Here is a 24,226-nt window from a genome sequence, read left to right as displayed (position 1 = left end):
AGCTGGCAGCTTTGTTAGCACTGATGCACTGCTAACGAAACAACACAGCAGAATCTTTCTTTCAGTTTCTTTTTTTTTAAAATGCCCGGACAGTGGGGATAGAGAAGATCTTTATACTGAAATAATGATGCAACTACAGCCAAATATTGCAAAGATAAGAGTGTGAGACTCCATCTTTACTTCTATCATCTTTTTTTTTTTACCCAGCAGCTTGAATAAAGGGTGAATCACCAATATTATCTGTACCATTTTCAGCTTTTAACATTTCAGGACACAGCACAGATGATACTTGGACTATTCTTTCAAATAAAATGTTTTATGACATGGAGTATGGTGACATCAGCAAAAAATGAAATCTATCAGCTTAACTCTGTGTTTCTGAATGGTACCAAGTGAAAAAGGAATTCCTATAAACCTTGCAAGCTGGAAGAAGCCTTCCAGAAAATGACTGGCTCTATTTTGCAGCTTCTGTCAACTGTTACCAGCTGACTCTCGTGTTTGTATCCATCTTAGAGATGAACAAGTTCTACAGAGGAGAGGGCAGATGACTGCTGATCCACTGCACCATGCTGTGCCAACCTGATGCCTGGCTGGTGTCAAGAATGCTACAGCATCACATGCCCATTGTGAAACTTTGGTGTTAATGTGCTTTTTTCATTCTTAGGTGGCACCTAAATGTAACACAGACTAAAAGCTGGTTCTCTTCCTCTAAAACTGCATATTGTTTTTAGATACCCTGACTTTGCTTTGGAAACACACAATCACTGCAACACCACTGCAATGACAGGTATTGTACATCCCACTACAGTGGTGGTTTGTGTTCCCATCCCTACTGAGCAGCTGGGGCAAGTGAAGTTGAAAGACCAGCTCAGGGTGACCCAGGACCCCATGGCAGAGCTCTGAGCTGCCATGAGATGCACTGTTCCTGTGCCAGTGGTCTGGCTGAAATACTGTCCTTATATCCAACAGCTAATGTACAGCCATAAATCTACATATATTTGCATACATAAGCACACATACACAAATATTCAATATATTAAGCCAAAGCACAGATCCAATCAAAATAAATGGGGAGAAAAGGACAATTATTTTAAGACAGCAATAAAAGCTTCATTATTTGTACTGTTAACAAACTGCCCTGCCTCTTTCTCATACCATTACAGAGGCTTCTTGTGAACTGCTAAGCTCTTTCCATACGTCTGCATTATGCAGAGCACCCTTAAATCTTAAGGGCAGCAGTAGCTGGCAGACAGCTTTGCAGAACACTCTGTAAGTGTCCATTCAGTGTCAGTTTGTGACAAGGGCACAGCTCACCTGAGATCTCACCTTGGCATTTATTTTAATGACCTGTGAGTTACGGTCTCTTGGATCAAAATTACTTCATGCTACACAATCCTTCATGGACCACATCTGAAATGAGCTCTGCTTCTTCTAACAGATAGGAAGAACCAAGAATGTTTGAAAGTTACAGGAAAAGGACACATTCAAGGACATGATGCAATTGCTTGCAGCAAGAAGTGCTGCTCCAAGCAGGGGAAAAGGGGTCTCTCTCTGTGCTCACCCTGTGGCTCCCTATAAGTTCAGTCAGACCTTAGGGACACTGGGACATCTGGGAACTTTTCAGGGGCACCAGAGGGAGGTATTTAAGGCAGACATTTTCTTAAAAAGATGGCATGAGGATTGGCATTTTTTATAAGTATGACAAAGAGTGTTTTTTTTTTTCCTTACCACTGCTAGAATTAGCAGGATGTCCATATGTGTCTTGTCTGGGTGTACCACCTCGGCATATACATTCCCTGTTCATCCATTTGTGAACATTTGTGAGTTGTGGGAGAATGCCAATTCAGTGGCAAGTCAGCACGTTATTTTAGTGTGAATGTGAACAGAAACTGTTGTCATGGGAGGCCAAGTGTTCCTCTGGATGTTTTGTATCACAAGAGATAAATATGGGCACATTACAAGTTTTGATATTAAGCTAGTTTTCCAGGGAAGTTTTAACTCAAACCCCTTTGTTCTCAGCATGGGATATGAAGCAAACTAAAGCACTGTCAACAAGTAAAGTGCAGGAAAAGCCAATCTTGTCAGTCTGATCTTGGGATTTAGCCAAATGTGAAATGCTGACTTTGCTCTACTTCAGACACAACAAGGCTTGTTACCCTGTCTCTTCACTGCTTGCTTTGTTACCTCATTAAAATGTTACAATCGTTATTTATGGAAGAAACCAAAGTGAAAAATGACAGACTCTAACTAGCAGTGCTAACAACCTCCTCACCTCTTTGCTCCTCACCTCTTGTGCTAAGACATAGGAGCAGGAGGTGACTTAAATGCCCCAAAGCTCTTTTCCCTCTTTGACTATAAATGCTGTTTATCCAAATTAGCAGCTAACCTTTACTGCTTTCTGACCTTTTTTCCCCCTTCCTTTCACCTCCCTCTGCTTTGCCACACAACTCATTATTTCAAACATCCTGTCCTGATGCAGGTGAGGGGAGGTCCATTATAGAAAATACTTATCAGCAAGACACTTCCTGGAGAGGCTCCAGCTTGCTCTCCCATGAATAGGGGCTTTAAGCTGTACTGGAGGAGGAATTTAACAGGAACAAAGACTTCAGACTATTGCATGGATTTTAAGAAACAGCCACATCTCTTCACTTTGGTTGTTTCTACTGCTACAAGAATTTTAGTCTTGTAGCCAGTGAAAGACTACTGACAGTGGGGGGACAGGAAGCAGTGAACAGCTCTGGGGAACAGGGAGAATAATGCTATTTGAGAGAAGGCAGGAAAAGCAGAGCTTTGCTTCCTCTTTACAAGTAAATCTGTAATATCTTCCATTCATTCAGCCTACAACTCTATCTCTGTGGAAAACCTCAGGGGGAGTTCAGGCTCATGTTAATTGCCTTGGTGCTACACCCAATTCTCAACAGCGAGGAGAGGATAAATTCTTAGTTGTAGTTTCTGGAGGCCCAGATCTCCTCGTGAAAGGAAAGTGGATCCAACACTTCTCCCAGAGGATCTTTGCACATTCACAGTTCTGGAATGGGCTTGGTAGACGTCTGCAACCAGAACTCAGAAAAATCCCCGCTTATTCATGTTCCTCAATTCAAACAGTAGAAGTCCAGGTGACCAAAGCTGCCAGTGGGACTCCAAGGGAGAGAGCACGGGGCAGGACAGATGTGCAAAACCCACCCCTGGGCACTCAGGTGGGAGGCAAACATCTCTCCCTCATCTGGCAAGAGGGAAAAAAGTTACTGAGAAACTGCTTCAAGCACTATCTACCTACTTTTTACTCTCTGAGTGGCAGCTATTTCCTATCCCCAGTTAGTTAATTTGGAGTTAGATGAGTCTGAGAGCATGAAAAGTGCTTAAAAGTGCAGCTTGCTATAGGCTACCCAACTTATTAGAGTTTTTTTAGAAACTGCCTGTCCATATGATGAATTCAAGTGGATATTTATTACTGCCTTTAATAAGACATCTAGACCTAGTAAGGTAATTTCAGTTATTACAGCATGTCATGTTACAACTCATCATCATTATACTGTAGCAAAGTGTGATTGCTGAAGGAATTTTAGGAACAGCTTTCTAATGGATGAGGAAATGAGTTGTACCCTTAGAGCTGGAATCATGCCATCGGAAATTCGGAACAGTAACAATTTCTACAGTGCAAAGTCAAAAGTCTTTTCAGTGGCTTCTCCAGAACCCCTTCTGATTACAACCAGACATGGATACAGGAAGGCAACATGGCATACTTTCCTTACGTTGAATTCACCCTGTGGGCACGTCTGCATGAGAGCTCAGTGCAAATAGAGAGGTCTGCTGGGCAATGCTCTTGACGTGCTCAATTAAATTTCTGCTTGATCTGAGGTTTAAAATCCTTTGGTAATAAGACTTCAGTACAAATCGACAGAAGGAGCCTGCCTCTCTGCTGCAAACACGACACATCTGGGACATGTTCATGAAAGACAGAGCTGGGGAATAACAATTCTTGCAGGATTCACTAGGCACTTGGCATTTCTAGTTGTCATCTAGCCATTAGCACACTTTATTCACTTCTTTGCTCCAGACATTACTGAGCCTCTGTGATGGTACATTTGGCAGGTGAGAATGAAATTCCTTGTTAGACCAAGCCTGTGGTTAGAATCATCGAATCACTAAGTTTGGAAAAGACTGCTAGGATCATCTAGTCCTGGAACAATTTACATCAGTTTAACAAGTAAGCAAAATCAAACAATACAAGTTATGTTGCTACCAACCTTACAAACATGCTAGGGGCAAAAGAAAATATTTGTTAAAGGAAAAAAAAAAAAGGCTAAAAACAGCATAGCCTGGAATGCTGGTATGGAACAGTGAACTGCCAAGGACCTGGACTGGCTTGTTCCTACTTAAAATAAGACAAAGGAAAAAAACCTTACAGAAATCTGCTGAGATTTCAGGGAGCAGTCATGTAGCCTGGGTGTTTTAGTTCAGGATGTAGCTGTGGCCTCTATCTCTAACAGACAATTGATTTGCTATGTACTTCAGCAAGCCCCCACTTGTAAGGCAGCAGATTAGCTATGGGAAGCTTTGTTTTTTATCTACTACAGTTATTCATTAGATGGCATAAAACTTTGTACTGGATTCCTGTATATGTTTACATATACATATAGAAATTGACAGACCGGTAAAGCAGCACTTCTAGCCTTTGCGCTGAGCTTAAGTCCTACAAAATCTCTGCACTGCAGTTAGGTTCTATTCCTTCAGACAATGCTATAAGGGGATAAGAGCATCTCTACCATTGTTGGAAGGAATTAGCATCTTTAAAATAGTATTATAGCTCTCTGGGCCACATTCTTTGTTCCTGCAGACAAAAGCAGTATCACCCAGCTGGTGTCAGAGAACTCTGCTGATTTAATTGAGAATAAAGTCTGAGATTTTTAAGCATGAAAAGAAAACAATCCAGCTCCCTGAATGTAAGCTTTGCATATATATTCACAGTCCTTTTCCTGTCATTATTTGCACCATAAAAGCTTGCAGTCACATATGCCAAAAAGACTAAGCCACCTAAAAGCCTATAGAAGAATGGTGCTGCTCCATAAGCTTGTGAGTTTTTAGAGGACTTTCTCCTGCTCTGTAGGTGGGAAATAGAAGCCAGTGGTGAAATAAAGTTTACCTACAATAACAGGACAGACTGCTGGCTATGTATATTGGGACATCTGTAGACATTTACACCAGCCGAGAATCTGAACATGTGTATCTGAAATTACTGTTCTTCAGTTTTAAGAGCAAATGACTTTTAAATGGGAGGAAAACCAAAACCAAACTGTCCTGTTTACTTTGTCCTTCCCTGCTGATCGAAGATTGTGCGATTGTTTTCTGCACTACACACCATTTTCCAAGTGCTTCTCTCTATTTAGTTGGAATGCCTCAAGTGGCAATCTCCCCTTCCAGAAAAAGTTTATTTCCTAGTTTACTGCTTTTTAAGTTGGAACTTTCAAATGCAATCAACACTGTTTTAACTTTGCTCTCTCCTTGTAATAGCTTTGTAGGCTACTCCATTTACACAGAGCAGTTAGACTGATGCTAGGCTGTGCATCCTGCATAGTCCAAAGCTTCTTCTGTTATGAAGTCTAGACCTTACTTTGGCCAACTCCAAGATGTTACTGTTAATAGCCTGCACAGCACTTCCCTGCCCTGTCCATGGACTTAAACTCTGTAGCAGAGGTGATGTCTTTTTTTAAAGACTTCTTTCAAGACTGACTTCATACCTTACTTTTGAAAATAGTGCTGTGGAAAAGAAAAAATACAGTCGTGCAGCAGGAAGAAAGTTATGGTAATGCCATATTAGGATCAAAGCTGCTCCTCACCTTACGTGTTAATCTTCTCTTTATCTCTCGTTTTTCTTCTTGCTCCTCTTGCTCATTCCGGGCTGTAAGAGATATAAAGGAATGTCAAGCTGCAGACTTATCAAATATGCAAAGCGTGCAACAAATAAGCCTGTCCATCAGTATATTAATGTTTCAGGACCTCTCTGATACACAGCATGCCCCCCTGGGACTGGTGAACCTGCCTGACCCATAGCTTCTTTGCTTCTTCACACAATTCATAAACATCTACACAACCTTCCTTTCCCTGTGCTGGTACTCTTCATGTGTGCCACTCTGCCAAAGGGCCAGGCAATGAGCCATTATCTCACTGCTGTGAGGGGTTCAGCTATGATATGGTTTGATTCCGAGAGGTCAACAGCTGAAAAAGAAACATGTGTATAATTTTTTTTCCCCTCTGTGGAATGGAAATGGATAGAAAACTCAGAGTAGGGATGTTAGGCAACATCTGCAACTTCATATGACCTGAGCAGAGTGAAAAGAGAGCCTCCTTCCCTCCTTCATGAGCCTTCACAGCATTGTACTGGAGTGCAAAAACACATCCCAGGAAGTCCACTTTTAACAGTAAGCCAAAAAATCACATGCTACAAATTCTCACCAGGGTAAGCCTCAACCATGACCACTCGAGGGGGCAGTAAGATTTGACTACATTACCTTTTTTTTCAATTTAGGAACAGGCTCTCATGCATGTCTTGGCAATGAACTTTACTGAAAGTCAATAAAATCACAGGTTTCTGTGTACTCCACTACTCAGTGCATCCTGCATAGTTCAAAGCTTCTTCTGTTACGAAGCCTAGACCTTACTTTGGCCAACTCCAAGATGTTACTGTTAATAGCCTGCACAGCACTTCCCTGCCCTGTCCATGGACAGTTAGGATCTGTTTTAACTGCTTTGTTGATATCTGAATTGCTCCTTACTAGAATCAAGCCCAAAGGAAAGCAAATGCAACTCAGCTACAAGTACCCAGTGCCCATTGTGTGATTTGGTTTTCACTCAGACAGAACTAACTCAGGCACCAATAACTCTGTAGGGAAGCTACGGAAGACATCCAAGGCCATGTTGGGGTAGGAGGCTTGAACTACATCACTTAAATTTGGTCTAAAATAAATCCAAGAGGAGCAGGCACCTCTGGCAGAATGGTAGTAACAAAACAGGATTTTTGTTCAAGCCACTGTGTGGCAAAGTCACACAACGAGCAAGAAGGGCCGGGTGCCAGTTTTTTGCTGTTCAGGACAACAGAGAGCCACTCCAAGGTGATTGCTCACTGACTTCATCAGGACTGGGAATTCTCCACCAAAGTGGACAAAGAGCCCACCAATAGTTTGTATGATGCTTTATAACACGCCCATTATCTTTAAATGCCATTTTCCCCAAAATACTGCTTGCATTGTCTGGAAGAAGGAATCTGATATTGGAGCCAAAAGATTAGAAGACACCATGGGCTTACCAATAGGTTTTTAAATGGTAACTAGAATACCTATATTGTTACATATACTTTCATCTTTCAATAGTTTCTTTTCCTGCTGGGCTGGATTCTGGATTAGCAATTGGCGTTTCAGCAGTTTTTTTCTTCCCATTGTGTCTCAAATTTGGAGAAGCCAGGACTGCAAATAGCCACTCACAGAAGCACAGCCACTAATAAATCCTTTAAGATTAAGCCAGAGAGAACGCTAAATGGAGTCCACATGGTGCCTGGGCAGCACTGAAAGTATATGAGGGGTTATGTATAAACTGAGTCAAAGTGGTTCACTTTTGTACTCCGCATACAATGCCTTTCTTTTCTCCTCATTTCTCAGCCCATTTACCCACCTTCAGAGACAGCCAGGCAGGCTGAAAACCTTGGTCAGGAACAAGCTGGGAAGTAGGAATACATTCTCCTCTGAAAACAGAAAGTACTGTTTCTTTCATTTCTATTAAACAGTGCTGATCTACAGAACTGTTGCTTTATTTTATGTATTCAGGAGATGCTCTGTTTCTTCAGGGTTTACTGGGTCACAGTTTTCAGGCCTAATTTCTGTGCTAGTGTGAAATGTCCCCTGGCACATTCTGAGACCATCAGACCCCATCTACCCAAGTTTTTATGAGGAATTCATGCAAGCTTGATATGCCAGACTGACAAGTGAAGTATTTGTATCCATCACAGAAGTTGTACTGGGGCATGCAGGCATCCTTCCTTGTAAACTAACATGGCCTGCAAGTACTAATTTCAAAAAGAGTAGTTTAGTCTACACACTAACTCTACAGGTCTGTACTTCTCTGCATTGTGTGCCTTTGATTTCATTAGGAGTCACTGCCTTGGGTGCATGTCAGTGAAGGGCTGGTCAAGCACATGTCCCCCTGTTCTCAGTTTCTTTGCTGTGGCTGCTGTAATCTTACTGCTGCTACAAGCAAGTAATGGATTCTTGTAATTTAACAAAGACAGTGCTTTCATAAGTGTCCCTGCAGCACGGAGCTCGGAAGGGATCACTTCACTTACAGGGAATGAATGCACATCTGCATTTTGCCTCATTTCTTCCCATCACAACTGGCAATAATGCAGTTACACATCACAGGAACAAAACGATACTCAGTACGACAACTGCATCAAGGAAATGTCAGCTTTAACTGCAGAGGAAATCCTATTTACTTCATTTGGGAGAATGCTGGGGTTTCTTTTTGGTGTGTGCTGTGAACTGGGCTTTTGCAAACAACTTGAGCTGTTTACACAGAGAGTTTGAAGTCTTCATTATTGCATCCCATGTCTCTTTCTCCATAGGCTTCACTATATCTATCAAAATTCTCAGAAATCTAGGGAAAGGAAGAAAGTAATTCTGTACTGAACAGACACTATATTTACTTGTTTAAGGGTAGAATATTATTTTACGTATTTTTTTAAGCTGTGTAACTATTTTTAAATGTTTGTCCTGTTGTGCTTCACCAAAAATTAAGATGCCATGGGAATACCACCTTAGCTTTTCCTGTGACTATGACGTTGTTTGTCTACCAGGACAGACATGGTTTGGGGCAGATGCGTGCTTAAGAATCAAGATAAAAAAATCAATTTAGGAAATAAAAGTATAGTTCTGGATTCACAGCAATATTTTCAGGCACCTTTGTGTCATCTAGGAGCCTTTACTAAATTCAGAAGGAAACGGATGAGGCTGATAATTCCCCTGAAAAATGAAACAACTCAGGTCTCTGCGTGGGAGAGATTAGGAAATCTCTGATAGGACTCCAGCTTTGGTCATGTCACTTCTCCGCTTCTAACACTTCACCCAGAGCTGCTGCTTGAGACCCCCCTACCTTTGCACAGCCCCTGGCAGCCACAAGCACCAGTGCCAGGGTGGTGTTTACTGGTCACATACCAGTGCCAGGTGCTGCATGGCACGCACTGCTTCATGCTGGTAGCCAGAGCCAGGATGACAACATGAGCTGCTGAGAGAATTGCCCTCTGTCCCCATTAGCCTGAGCTCATTGTTGGTCATGTTGCAGGTTCCCCCTCCTCCAGCTGTCCTGGCAGCCTCCGTCCCAACGCAATCACAGAGGGACGTGCCACCAGTTCCCCAGTTTCTGCCCCCTTGAAGACTGAACTCCGCCAGCTGCTGGCACAGGGATGAATAGTAGGAGCATGGCTATCACAGGCTAACACAAAGAAATGGCTTTCCTGGCAGCCTTGGGCTCCCTGCACTCTCTTTGCTGTTTACTCTTTGCTCCTCTTTGCACTGATAGTGGTGTCTCTGTCTTCCCTTGTCTGCCATGCACGACAACATGAACAGATGAATAACATATTGGCAGTTTGATTCTGAAAAAATTTAATCAATCGTTTCTGCTAATTTCCAGAGAATCTGTCTTTTGCTACCACACTTCTATGATTCTGTGCAAGTCTGTTGTTTGAACAACAATAGAAGATACACAATGGACCAACCTATGATGCTCTTTTAAGGTACCATTTAGGAATACTTTTGTCTGTGTTCATTTTCAAAATTTTCCTGGAATGAAGGATTTAACAACTTGAAAAAGGAAGAAACTGTTTATTCAGTTCCCTATTTCTGAAGTACAACAACAATGAGATGAACAGATTTGTGTTCCTGTTAAAAATCAAACACTTCAGTGTGAGTAATGAAATGCATTTTTTTTTTCCCTATTCATTCACAAGATTACAAGGTTTGTGCTAGACTCAGTCCTGCTTCTCTTGGAACTGGTGACAACAGATCTAGTCACACAACTTAGCACAGGCTCTCCAAATGGTAGTCTGTCTCTTTAAAATATACTTTAATGATCTGAGAATCTACCGGTGAGTTTTTGGCTGATGTAAAGGAAGAGTTTCAGGGGAACATTTCACTGGAATTATCCCAAGAAACACAGGATTCTTTTTTGAATTAAATAAAGGCTCCACCTAAGTCTAGATTGCTGTGAAGGTTTTTAGCAAAACTCATCAAGCCATGCTCTAATGGCTTTACCAGCTTATAATGGGATGCTCGTATCCGTGTGAGAGCAGCACAGAAAGGCTTTTCAGAATGATCCTCTGTTGGGAACAGGACTTGCAAAAAAGATTCAGGGTTGTTTTTTTTTTTTGTTCCCAAAGGCTGTTCATTCATGTGTATTTACTGACTGCAATTTTAATGAATTATTTCTGCAGCTCTGAATGTTGCTGCAGACTTGCACATTTACTTGCATTTATGATGCACTTTGTTTTTATTCGTAATGCACATATGGAATAGCCGATGTTTTATAAAAAGAACCCACACAATATAAATCTAAACTAATGCAAACTAGCTGGCTTCAGATTCAATGTCAGTAGTATCAGGACTTACGTTTCAGAATGTTCCTCTGCTCCAATTCTTCAGCTGTCGGCCTCTGGCTCAGTCGTCTGCGAAAAAAGTCCAAGATCAGTTTCTGGACCATATCACATCCTCCTCAGCTCACTGTCTTTGAGAGTTTTTTTGAGGTGTGGAAGGCGGAGCAGAAAGTGCCAACGCTGCTCCATTATGCACTTGGTGTGCCTGGCCCATGCGTGACACAGACCATGCTTCACTTTTGCAGTTTCCTCTGTGTTCAGCCCATGAAAGACGAACTACGTTATGTCATCTTAGGCACAGCACTCCCACCCCTACCCCAGGCAGAGCTGCTGGGAGTTAAGCTACACAGATGTCTTCACTTAATTTCCTTCCTCCCATGCCTGCTTCCTGACTCGCACAAGCACTTCTAGCTGAGACCCTGCTAACCCTCTCCCTGCCCTCTTGTGAGCCTCCAGGCTTGTCCAAACAGCATCTGAACAGGCAGCCTGCAGAAAAAACAAGGGACAGTTTTGGCAGTGCTGAGGGCAGAACAATAGTGGCACTCCTCCTCCACAGCTCCACTCCCCTCCTCCTCTGGTGGCTTGTATTAAACCTTACAGTGAAGATCAGCATAACTTGCTTGTCAACCTGTAGGACAGATTCACAACCAATGCAATCTAATTACAAACGGAGGCCTGAGAGCAGAAACAATCTGAATATTCAGAATACAAAGCAAAGCAGAAAAGCACAAAGGGATCTTGGGGAAAACAAAGAGAACCACTACGATGACATCAGAAGTCAACACTGCTGGGCCTGCTCCTGCTCTCACCAGGCTCAATGGGAGTTTTGTCAGTGCTGCCAGTGACAGGACATCGCCTTCTCATCCCTCAGGCATAGTCATTCAGGGAGGTACGGATAGGGGCAGACTTCAGAGCAGGGGATCATGTCTGCACCAGATAGTTCAATCCCCTGCTTCGTTCAGCAGCCTCTGGACTGACCTCACCTGGTGCACAGGGCTGGAGCGCATGGGATGGGCAGGAGCTTCACCTTCTGTATGAAGGAAAAAGTTTGGGTAACTGATTTTACACAGCCTGAAGATTTCTGCTGTCAGAAGAGATTTCAGCTGTACTGCCTTTGGGGCCATTTTCCATCACTAAGTCAGATCATGGCCCTATTCCAGTGCAGAATTTGGAGTGACTGGCTTTGCCTCTTTGCCATGGCAGATCAATCATGTACCTCACTTGAAAAAGCATCGATAGGGACAGAAACTTGACATAATTCAGAAGTAAAGAACACCTACAAAGTACATTGAAGATGAAAGTACTGTTCGAATGCTTGCTATTACCATCTTTAAGATACAGCAGCTGTTGCTAGTGGAATACTTCATCTCAGTATTAAGAAGAAATTAAAGCTATTATATTTCTATGAGCAGTTGAGAATCAAAGAGAATAAACTGCCAAGTTTAGGTCCACTAAGAGTTTCTGCAGAAACCGAGTTATATGAAGCTTTTAATCCACCACACTGCGATGTTTCTCAAGAGGAAGCATCACATGAATGTTCAGGACAGACTCCATCCAGCCAGTATGCAGCGCTTCTATAGAAACAACACAATAAATGTAAGGAGACGTCAGTTTGAAAAGAAGGCTTCCAAAAAACTCCTCCTCTTCCAGAAAAAAAAGATGATTAAAAGACTCAGCTAACAGTTTTGTCAAGAATGGTTCACATTGGACCATTTCGAACAAAAGGCACAGGTTTTGTCTATCTACATGAATGATTTACATAAAAGAGCAAGTCTTCCATGTATTTACTTCTCAGTAGCTGCCATAAAGTAGATGAATTTAAACAAAGTTTGTACTTCACTTTGTCACTGCTTCTACACTGTGGTGAGTGATTTCCTCCAAGTGTGCCCTACACATGTATCCCCATCTTCTGTGCAGCTCAGAGACCTACACACTATGCAGTTCTTCCCTAAGATGCCCAGTAGGAGGTCTAGTGAAAACCAGTCAGAAACACCTGTGTTCCCCATCAAGAATCAAAGCATTTTACGGATGCCATAAAATACCTTTTTCAGGCTGCAATGTTCTCCTGCCTCAGTGATGACCACTGTTCTAAAGGCATGAAGTCACGTGGCAAAAAAAACATGGTATTTTTGGTAGATACAGTCTAGAGATCAAGAGCTCTTGATTTTCATGGACTGCTGCTACATTCCCATTTTCACCTCATTTTGGGTTGACTGGGCCTGCTCCCTCATTGTTTGTTTCTCTGATGAGTGAAACAACCCCTTCCCCAGTCCTTCTCATCCAGGCTATCACAATTATTTTTCTTGTTCTCCTGCTCTTTTCATTTCATTTCTTTTGCTTCCACAGTGACTTCCATCCCCAAACTATCTCTGAACTCTACAAACTCCACTAGCTCCTCAGAAAAGCCATCTTTCAGTTTTTACTTTTTCCCTCTTAACTTTTGGGTTTGCCATAGGTTGGGCAGCTGTTAACATTTTTGAACATCTCAGTTCTAGGTACTATCCTATAATTAAATAAATGTTGGCAGCTCTTGCTTTGTTATTGTGGCTGCAAAGATAGATTTTTTTTTTCCACACCTAATTTCCGTGTACCATCTTCAGTGCACTGTTGAGATCTTAGCAAACAGTAGATGTGATAACTCCACTCTTTGTCTTTCCTTCCTGTGTTGCGCAGAACAAAAATATTAACGAAGCCCACCTAGATTGCAGAGGCTGATTTCAGAGGTTTGATTGCTGGATTGCTGCTGTGCCTTCCTTTGTTTAACATCACAGGGGCTGCATGAGGCTGTCAAGAGGCCAGAGGTCAGGAAACAAGTGTCTAATTAGCAGCACAATCAGAACAAACAGGAGAAAAAGGAGGTGAGAAATGATGTGGCAGACCTCCTGCAATAGCAAATAAAGGAACTGCTTATTAAAACTATCAGAATCAAGTGGGATGCAAGTTATTGATCAGAATGGGAACTACGTTTTGTGGAGCTGCAGGAGTGTAGATATCTGACCAAGGGAAAGACAGGCCTTAGAAAGCACCAGCCTTTCAACTGTTCTTTCTGTACTTAAAGACCTTCATGTAAGCATGCTTAACCATGTGTGAATATGCCATGCTTTTTGTTTTGCAATAAACATCAGGCATTCAAGAGGGCAGGGAGGCATGCTGCTCCTTGTGCTCTGCAATGTGTTGTCTGTTTTACACTTCATACGTTTTTGTGGTATTGTTAATAGTGGTTTTATGAGTACACTGATAAAGATTTCCCTACCAAAAAATAAAAAAATAAAAAAATCAAACCTTCTTGAGATTTCTGTTGACATAAAGGAAGCCTTGTTAAGATTTCACTGAAAATATAATACTCAAATGAGATGTCAGTGAAAAATAAAAGTTTGCTCAGATTTATAAAAATAAACGATGGCAAACTAATTTTCTGAATTAATTCCCTACAGGATCAAAACACACCACAGTCTTTGTGCTAGCACTATACAGTGCTCATTTCTTAGTAAAAACTTTGCTGTTTTTATTTCACTTCCATTTTTTTCTTTCTGCTTTGTTGAACTTGTTCAGGTCAGGGCTGAGCACGTCATGGTGGATGACCAAGAGTTTGGGGGCATGAGGAACAATCGCTTGCAAAGTATACTGCCCTCAATTTAAAGTACTGGCTGGTGGGGACGCAGTCTCTTCAGGGAGTAAGAAGGAGGACAGACAGCATTTTCACTGATGGATGCTACTGCTTGGAGCCTCAGAACGGGAAGTTCCTGCTTAATGCAACAATGTGCAATAAAAGGAAATACTGGCTGTACACCTCCCCAGGCAACACCAAAAACTTAAGAGTCCACACAGTGATGCTTAGCCTGCTCTGCAGTGTAGTCATGCCCAGAGGACAGTGGCTACCTATCTGCAGAGCCCTTCTGTCTGGTAATACTTCTGAAGCAAGGCACTCCTGACTGCCTAGGCTGTCCCCTGACTAACAGTCATGGTTTTTATCTCCACAGTCTCTTGCAGTGCTGTGCATGAGTTCAGAGAAAGACTTGGTTAATGTCGTTCATGTATGGTGCTGGGTTGGCGGTTTTTAGATGTGTAGAATTCCTCTTTGTCTGTTTTCAGAGAGCAAGAACATGTAAGAGCTTACAACAGGGTCATCTGTAAGTATAAGAACCGGATCCAGAACATGGCTTGCTGGAAAATGACACCTCATTTAGTTGCCAGGCTTGTTAACTCCAAGAGTTTGCAGATACAAGAGGCAGAATTCAACAGCTCTCCAGTGCTTGAATGGTGACATCTGTTGGGCATGACCTTTGAGCAGCAAACAGGTCACAGGTGGTCACAACAGGGCATGCAGAAGTATAGAGAGGTGCCCACAACACCACCAACACATTCTGGAGCTCATCCATGCTCACAATCTGTTCCTATGGTATAAGTCACCACGACATAAAGTAACTTCTGAGTGCAAGGGGTTATATCTTCTGGAGTAGCTCTTAAATTAATTCTCTAGAAGCAAATCTTTTTACTTGAGTGCATCTGGGTTCATACCACCCTAGAGACTGCTCTAACAGAGGAGCTGGGCACATGAGAAGGAAGCTGCTACAAAGAAATACTTGTCGCATAGCTCTTTACTTGGCGTAAATGAGCACAACTGAAGCCAGCAGAGCTGTGCTGATTTAAATCAGCTATATAATTCAACATGAGGAAAATTCAATGGCAGTAAAGAGTCTTACTATTGCTTAATTTAGCATGCCTTTCTCAATAATAGTGCTGATAGCAAAGCAATATTGATGAAGGATAACTTACCAGGGGCTCTTTGTACTCCCATGACAAATGCAGAAAATTGGAAGATGAAAATGGATGTGAAGAAAAGCTTTTATTTGCTTGTGACAGTTAACTGTTAGCAAAGGGCGAGAAAAAAAATGACCTCCTTTCCTTATGCTGCTGCACAATGAGCAAAAAATAACTGTAAGCTCAGCAGCTCACCTTCTCTGAACTGTCAGCCCAGATACTGTCAGCCAGACTTAAGAGTCTACAGAAAACTATCTTTCTCCTAACAGGATTTATAAAATGGGATTAACACAGTTTTATCCATCAGTGAATGAGCTGAAGGGATATTAAATAGAAAATCTCTATCCAAAGAGGAAAACGTAAGACTTCTACACCATTACGATTTCTGCGCTAGACTCCATTAAGATGTTGGGTAATTTGTGGGATACATTATCTCCTCCTTTAAGCTCTCCTCCTGGTGTGACAAGTCTCTAGGTATCAGTCATGGTAACACTCTTTATAACTGTTTTTCTTGAGAAATTAAGGCAATAAAACCATAAGGAGCATTTGCCACGACTCAGTTACCATGTAATGACTACTCCTCACTTCCCTGTTGACTCTAAGCATTCAGCCTCTTGGAGACTGTAGCGTTCCTGCAGCTAAAAAGAGGCCTGTGGTAAGAGCAGTCCACAGGGGGCAGAGACTCCTGGTCACCCCTAAAAGAAGCACCACTGAGAGAGTCTCAATGAGAACTATTTAGGAAATTTTGGTAGGATGTGCTTGCTTGCAGCAAAAACAAAACAAAACAACAACAACAACAAAACCTGCAAAATATCAGTTGGAGATCTAAGTACTTCCTGATGCTGCCTTCGCATCTCAGTTTGTTCCCTGGGCTGCACCACCTGGTCCAGGATAGCTAGAGCAGTCCCATGCTCTGAAGGAGAGAGGTAGCACTTGGGCTTAGCATCTCCTCTGAGTGCACTGCTGGAAACACCAAGTGGTCCAGCACATGAAACAGCAGAATGACATCTCCTATAGCATGTTTGCAGACATGCATCTAGAAGGGCTGTGCAAGAAAATAACATTTTCAACAAAAAACGTTTCAGATCTTAATTTAGGCTTTAAGCAGCCTCCTTCTGCTCCTCAAATCATGCTTATTCCAGACTTTGTTTTGTGTTGAGAAACACAATCAGTAAATACTTTAAATCTCTACCTAGTCTAGATTGCCATGAAGACTTTTAGGAAAACTTATCAGTACTTTTTCTGCTTACTCTAGCATCTGAATAGTGGAAAATAAAACCAAGTGGGCACTTTGTCTAAAACTTTTTTTCATTCTTTAGCCCTTGTGAATCATTCTAGACTCACTGCTCAATGTATTCTTTCGTGTTTAAGCTGATTGAGGAATTGATTTACTTTGGTTTTGTTTACTCTTGGGAAGATACAAGCTCCTCACAAAACAATAGGCTGTCCACATTAGATCAGATTAGGTCTCCTGGGGAAAGAGAATCATGTTCAAAATGTAGATTTCAACAATGCACTGGGCCGACGTTAAGCTGAAATCTTGTCTATCATATACAGAACACATTTCCATAAATACCTAAAAAAAGCAGGATCATCTTGGTCTGTGGACTCTGCCTGTTACGAACTTAAAGGAATGACTAGAAAGTCCTATAGCTCTGAGCAGAAACAGAGTTATACACCTAATAATGACACATCCAAGTCAACAATCTTTTGTAAGATCAGAGGAGTTTCCAGAGAATCTTCCTCTACAAAAGGGACTGTGGTATCACAATGCACAGACCTGCTTTTCACCAAGGAATGATCAGTTTCTTATTGTTTTCTCAAGATAAAGCCACGCATTTCCAAAAATTCAGACTTCAGCTCCTTTTTCAGTGATACTAACTGCAAAATGGCTACTGATATCTTGAACACTGCAAGAGCACACAAGATAGTCGCACAACTTGAGCTCTAAAATGGAGCTTCCTCTGTTTCATTATCATATTGTTTCATTATCATCAGACCTTTTAGCCAAATGCTAGCTGTTCACATAAACTACCACCATAAAAGTTTAATTTTGAAAAAGGGCACGGAGGAATTAAAACAGTTCTACCATATGAGCTTTGTAGCATTAGCTCTCAAATCTCTTATCCCTAACCCCAACAGCAGAAGTCCAACAACTGTAGTAGGAAACAAAGAATAATCTTTTTTTGGAAGAGAGGACTTACTATGTATCTAATTCAAGAATGTATTTTTGGAACAATAAAAATTGGATATTTTTGAGCACTAAAAATGCAGAAGGCGAAAGAAAAAAAACATTCAAAAGTGGTAGTGATTGTGAAGCTTTGAGAAAAGACATCAGCTTCTACAAAAGTAGTCATACTCAACTGAAAGCTGATTTCACAAAGTGTAATTCACAGTTCAAGGTCAATCCATTAATGACTTGAATGAATAAAACGGCACTGCAAAAATCAGTCTGATTTGAACAGATGTGCTTGTTATCTATGGCATTATTGCGGCTACTTACTTTTAGAATCTTTTCTCTCTATAGTTCGTGGTTTTACGTCTGCGAACAAACATAACAAGTCTTTAAAGATGCATTTTTTAAAGGAAACATTTGGAGGCTAAATCTTAGAAACATTATTTTTCCTTACTCCTCATAAGACATCAAATTTAATATTCTTTTTTGCCAAAGATCAGTGTTTGGAGGCTTCTCCTACTACTTTCTCAGTTTTGAAGTGTAGCCTTTGTACTTGGAAAATCTGTAGAAAGCCAGATCCCATTAATACATTTGTAAAGGTGTCCTCCATTTTCTGTAGCTGAAGACCTTGGACTATCTTAAGGACCATTCAGCCAAACCACAGACCTGACAGAGTCCCAGATCCCTTCACTCTCAACCAAACAAGTTGGTTGGTGTTTTTAGAAACTTAGATTGAATAAATGTGGAGTCTCCCTCTTGTTTCCAGTCCTTGACTGCTTATTCCCATAAAAGTTACTCTTGAAAGTACACTCATCTCCACGGAAAAGCTTAAGTAACAAAGTCCACTTCCACCTTCACGGGTCCCTCTGCCCTGGCTCCTGATGCTCAGGGAAGCTCATTCAAGCAAGGCTTGATATAGGAACAAAACAGTTATTCTTGTAAAATGTGTAGTAGCCTAGAGATGGGGATAGGAAGCAATTTTTTAGGCAGGAAGATCTGTGGGTTCAGTAAAGAGAACTGTAGAGGGAAGCTGAGATGAGTATGGGAGCACAGCCTTATTTCTCCAAACTCCTCTAAAATGCACTGATCTTTCCTTCCTTTGGCAGTTCTCCTTTGAGACACCTACAGCTGTCACAGGCTTACATTTTGCCAATGCTGAGAAGTGGTTGCTGGCTCCAAGGAAGTGCTAAGAGCTGAGGCACATAACAGAAGAGCCATCTCTTTTACACATTTGATTTAGCTAGCATGAAAGTAAGACCTCCTGATGAGCCTTTGTGTCCTACCATGTTGATGTGGTGAATACATACGGAACATGATGACTGTATCTTCAAAACCTGTGCATAAGTAGATATCTTACACTTATGGCACTGTAAGTATGTTACTTACTTAATTAGAAAAGCAAAAGCAACCTGTCTTCTAATTTATATAGCCACTTGCACAACTGCAATCTTAAAAACACCAAGTCAGAATGAGCTAAAACATGTAAGCAAACAAAATTGCTTAATAGTCCAAATAATCTGTGAATTTAGTGATGAAATTCAATTCAAAATACAAAAAGATGTCGATTCTAATGAAGGAAATTTGCGTGGAATGTTTTTTCCAATTTGCTGATGGTGGGCCCAACACTTTTATGGCTAAACTAAAGTTTCCTCTGTTACTACAGCAACTACAGACCTCTCAAAAATGGAAACAAACAGAAAACTTAGGCACTGTGTTGTTTTGTTAAAGTCCACTTTACCAGCATTAGCATGAAGAAAGGCAAGTAAACACTAATGCACAAATCAAATTCATCTCCAAACACTTTGAGTATGGGAATGCAAAAAAAAATCAACTTACTTTCTGAGAAAGGAATCACAATCTAAAACACTCAGTGACTCAGAAAATCTACCATACACGAATTCTAAAGAAACACTTTCATAACAGAAGTTGGCAGTACCAGTAATGCAGAACCATAACAATTCTGTTTCTGGAAGAAAGGATGCATAGGAAATAGCATGGCCCCCGTATTTTGTCTTGTTATTGAAGTGGAAAATTCCTCAAACAATTTTGAGAGCTTTAAGAGTGATTAACTATATTGTGTCAGTGACATTTCAGTCTCCTAGACTATATAAAAGGCAGCCTAGCTTATAAAGAGCAGTGAATTATTGCAAAACGTTCACTTGGAGATCGAGAATTAGGCCTGGGTCAAACATTTATGACAAACAGAAAAATTGCCAAAAATTGCATTCCAGCAGGTCAGAAACTATGTACAAGATGAGGTCAAACTTGGTGAACAGTTTCAGCTGAGGAAACAGTTTACTAGACACTACTTGAAAGAGTTTAAAAAAGCATTAAAAATACACTGGATAAAATATTTGGTACTGGCCTGAAATTGTATTTTTCATTTTGTAATAAAAATTTAACTCCTCACTGTGCTATTTTTATTGTTTTCTCTCCCATATTTGTTACTTACTTTGTTCCAGCCGAGTACCAAATGTGAAAAACTCCTTATTCAGCCAACTACAGTAGACAAAACTCTTCTTGCAGTAACTGTGACAGCAATTACAAGCACAGATTTACTGAAGCAGCTTACAAGCTCTTCCCAGCAGCAGCATTGCCAGCTGCAGTGCAGATGTCTGGGTCATTCCTGTCCATTTAACAGTCACATCTACATCTGGGCTACCTGCTGATTAGACTGAATCTTTACATGTGTTTTACAACATTGATTTTTTTGTTCACTGCTTGCAAATTCAGTTCTTATCTTTCCAGGTAACTACATGTTTCATCACCTTACCCAGAGATTTTCCTATCCTCTAAATTCCCACCTTGTTCAAGGACACAACCCCATTCCAGATGGCATATATTTAACACCTTAACTACCACTTCTGCCCCTATGCACTGGCAAAACCCAGAAATATACATGTGTATATTTAAATGGCAGCATCTCCTGAAACATCAGTGAAAACAAACCGCACCTGAGGCAGAAGATACCAAGAATGGCTGCTTTAAAAAAAAAAAAGAGACATTCACCTGTCTACCCTTTAAAAATACACACTTTAGGAAACTGCATGGCAGTGATTTTGACAAGGTATCAGACACTATCTAATCAGACTTATATCACCATCTTTACATTTAAATCTGGTGGCCTAAAAGCATGATGACAAGTCATTTTTTTTGGGGGGGAGAAGTCTTGTTCCATCTGCATTTTATTCTCTTGCAATTACTGAGATGCGTATAATTACCCTGAGGCTAAATTTGGACCACAAAGTGATAATCCTTTTTTGTTGCTTCATAAGTATTCCACAGTAAAACAAATGGAATGTTATAAAGAAGCTTATTACACTGAATAAGGAATTAGCAGCAGGAATCAATAATCTCCAAAGTAACACAGATCCTCTTCCCAGGCAGATACTCTTTACTTCAAAACAAACAGAATCAAACACAGGAACCAAAACACTTCCAGGGGGATGCATGTGATATGCTGAATAGGCTGCAGTCTTTCTTCTTTTTATGCATAGTGCAACATCAGCTTTTACATTTTTCCCCTGAAGCTTCAAGGGATTGGTTCAGTGCCCACTGAATCTCCAGTGTCAGTTTTCCAACTAAGATCAGGTGTGTGTACACATTACCCAGCTTCCTGAGACACTATCAAAGTAAAAACCTGCTTGACTATCACATTATAGCTGCTGAGGGGAGAGCAGTGGCCTTCTTTCTTTCTTTCTTTTTTTTTTGTTTAATTAGAGCAAAGTTGAAGAAACGACCAGCTTACCTCTTCTTTATATAACATGGGAGAGAAGCTCATTCCTGTCTTAAATAAGCCATTGGTTTTTTGAGCTCCTTATTGATCCAAATAGCTTATTCAGGCAGAAGGGCTAAAGAGGGTTATTATTTAGAGTGCTTTGTATGTCAGTTAAGCAAAGTATGCTTGTTGGTGGCTGCTGACAGGCCACAGCAGAGGCCTAGATTTCCCTGCAGGGCACGCTCAGATGACTAGAGATGCCAGAACTGATAAAATTCTGTCCTAGGCATCCGGTACTCTGTTTCCGTGTCACTGTCTTGCTTCCTGCATCCCCAGCTGAAGGCAAGGAGAGGGGGCTGAGAACTGGCACAGTTATCCAGATAAAATCCCTTCTGAACGTGTACTCATACACAAAATGCTGGTAAAACTGGAGACTGCACTTACTGCTGTAAAAGGCTGCAGATTGGTATTAAAACACACTGCCTAGGATGGTCTGTGCAAACAGACACAGTGTCTGCTTCCTAGTTTCGCTTGACTTCATTATTAAAATGTGCAGTCTCTCATGCACTGGCATTGAGCTCAGCCTCTGCTTCCAGCCTATGTGGGCCAAGGCCATGCAGACTTGCTTTTTGCTTTACAAGCATACTAAATTCACATCTGTACCTTATAGTTTATTGGGTGTTAAGCCCACTTTCATGACTGGAGGTTATCTTGTGCTAACAACTTTGCTCCTGCTCTGCATAGCCCAGCTAACAAACACCAGCTGCTAAGAAAGAGAGGGAAAAATGTCTCACAATTACTACAGTGTCAGACTGGTTTGAACAGCGTTACTGGCAAAATGTGTATCAAATACATTTATCCGTCCTGCTTCCTATTAGATACATTAGAACATTATTTTATTCTGCACTATTGAAGATCTTTGCTGTTCTAAAGGTAACAGACAGCAGCACTGCAGGCTGCCTGGGACATTTCTGAAAGCAACAATCTCCTTTTCCCAAACAGAGAGCAATAAATTGCTGTTTGTTGTCTCTGGAACAGAGAGCTTGGAAGCAGATTACCTTTTCACTTCGAAATTCTGCTTTGGATAGTCAGAAAAGCTAAAAAAAAAAAAAAAAAAAAAAAAAAAAAAGAAAATCTGTAAAATAAACAAAGAATTTGAAAATCCCTTGGAAGTGAAACTGGGAATTCGCAATGGCAGGAAAGGACTGAGGGTATGGGGAAATGCAGGACTGAAGAAAATGTCTGTTAGAAGTCGAGCATCTGGAGTCGATTTCCATGCAAACACAATGTGTCTGTGAGATGTTCTTGTTTAGAAACTGAGTTCTGGTCATTTTTTCCACGCAACAAACTATAAGGACTTTGCTCTTCACAGATAACCCAATACTCTCTTGTAACTGAAGTGAGCTGGAGACTTTTATTGTCTGCATGTAATAGTAAGACATTTGTCAGAGCTTGTGACCTGGCTAAATTGTCTGTGCTGGTACAGCCATTGTGGAATAACCTGAAGCAGAATAAAACATTGTAGGGAATTGTATTGGAATAGCTTCACGAGACATACTCACAGTAACCTTAGAGTGGGGGAGAGGGCAGAGACTAAAAATGTGGGAAGGTCTGAGACAGAATTTGACCACTGTGCACTGCCACAGGCACATGAAAATCAGGCAACAATCCTGTACGCTTCAAAAGCCTAAGATGCTGCCAACACTCTGAAGACTTGTGCAGCTTTTTCTGATGCCTTACGTTATCATGTAATCACTGAATGGTTAGGGTTAAAGGGCCTGTTCTTGCAGGACCACCCAGAACAGGCTGCCTGGGACCAGGATCAGATGGCTTATTAGTAACTTTGAGGGAGAAGACTCCGCAACCAGCTCTAGAAACTTTTGCCACTACTCTGTTTCCATCATAGTAAAAAAGAGTTTCTCGATGTTCAGATAAAATCTTCTGTGTTTTGATTTGTGTCTGCTGCCTCTTACCCAGCCACTGGGCACCACTGAGAAGAGTATTCTCTCCATCCTCTTTGCATTCTCAGGGATTTATACACAATGATAAGAACTCTTCTTCTCCAAGCCTCCTTCTCCAAGCACTTCCTCTTTCTCAAACATGCCCTCTGGATGACAGCATGAACCCATGCAGCAGCTGTCACTCCTCCCAGTTTTGTGCAGCAGGCAAACTTGAAAGGCCAGTCAATTCATCATAGAAGTTTATCAACTTGGTCAAGCACGACTTCTCCACAGTGATTCCATGCTGACTGCTCTTGATGACATCCTGGTCTTCCACGTGCCTGGAAATGGTTTCCAGGACTAGTGACTCCATCGCTTTCCTGGAAAATGAGGTGAGGTTGACAGGCCTGTAGTCCTCTGGGTCCTCCTAGAGATAGGAGGTATGTTTACTTTCAGTCTTTGGGAACTTCTCTTGGTCACCCTGCTTGTTTAAAAGATGATGGAGAATAGCCTTGCAGTACCATTAGCCAGCTTCCAGCATTTGTAAATGGACCCTTTTAGAGCTTAAACATGTCCAGTTTGCCTAAGTATTCCCTGAACTGACTCTCTTCCACTAGCGTACATTTTCCTTGCTCCAGATTTTCCACTTGCCTCTCAGACCTGAGACTCCTGAAGGCAAGCTTTGCTAGTAAAGACAGGAGGAGAAGGCATTAAGCACCTCACCCTTTTCCATGACCTGTGTCATTAGGTCCCTGCCTCATTAAAGCAGTAGTCCCACATTTTCCCTAGCCTTCCTTTTGTAAACTATGGCATGAATTTTGACATCTTTGAACAAATTCAACGTATCTTTTGACATCTTCAAACAGATTTGATTCCACTTGGGCTTCAACTTTCCTAAATTCATCCCTGCATGATTGGACAGTGTTTGTATACTCCTCCCAGCTCACCTGCCCCTGCCTCCACCTTCTGTATGCTTCTGTTTTGTGTTCAACTTTGGC

At 41.3% G+C, this 24,226-nt stretch overlaps 1 protein-coding gene across 3 annotated transcripts in view; it reads right to left on the bottom strand.

The window, feature by feature from the left end:
* PHACTR1 (phosphatase and actin regulator 1) overlaps positions 1–24,226 on the bottom strand; it is a gene marked incomplete at both ends in the record, with an annotated part of 284,448 nt that overhangs the window by 5,229 nt on the left and 254,993 nt on the right. For all 3 annotated transcript variants that reach the window (XM_079533808.1, XM_079533809.1, XM_079533810.1), the window contains 2 exons: positions 5,838–5,899; positions 10,650–10,705. In XM_079533808.1, the coding sequence (XP_079389934.1) occupies positions 5,838–5,899; positions 10,650–10,705 (118 nt within the window). The remainder of the gene's footprint in view (positions 1–5,837; positions 5,900–10,649; positions 10,706–24,226) is intronic.

This window comes from Tetrao urogallus (assembly GCF_951394365.1).
Source record: "Tetrao urogallus genome assembly, chromosome: 3".
NCBI classification, from domain to species: Eukaryota; Metazoa; Chordata; class Aves; order Galliformes; family Phasianidae; genus Tetrao; species Tetrao urogallus.
This window is presented reverse-complemented; position numbering and strand designations above follow the sequence as displayed.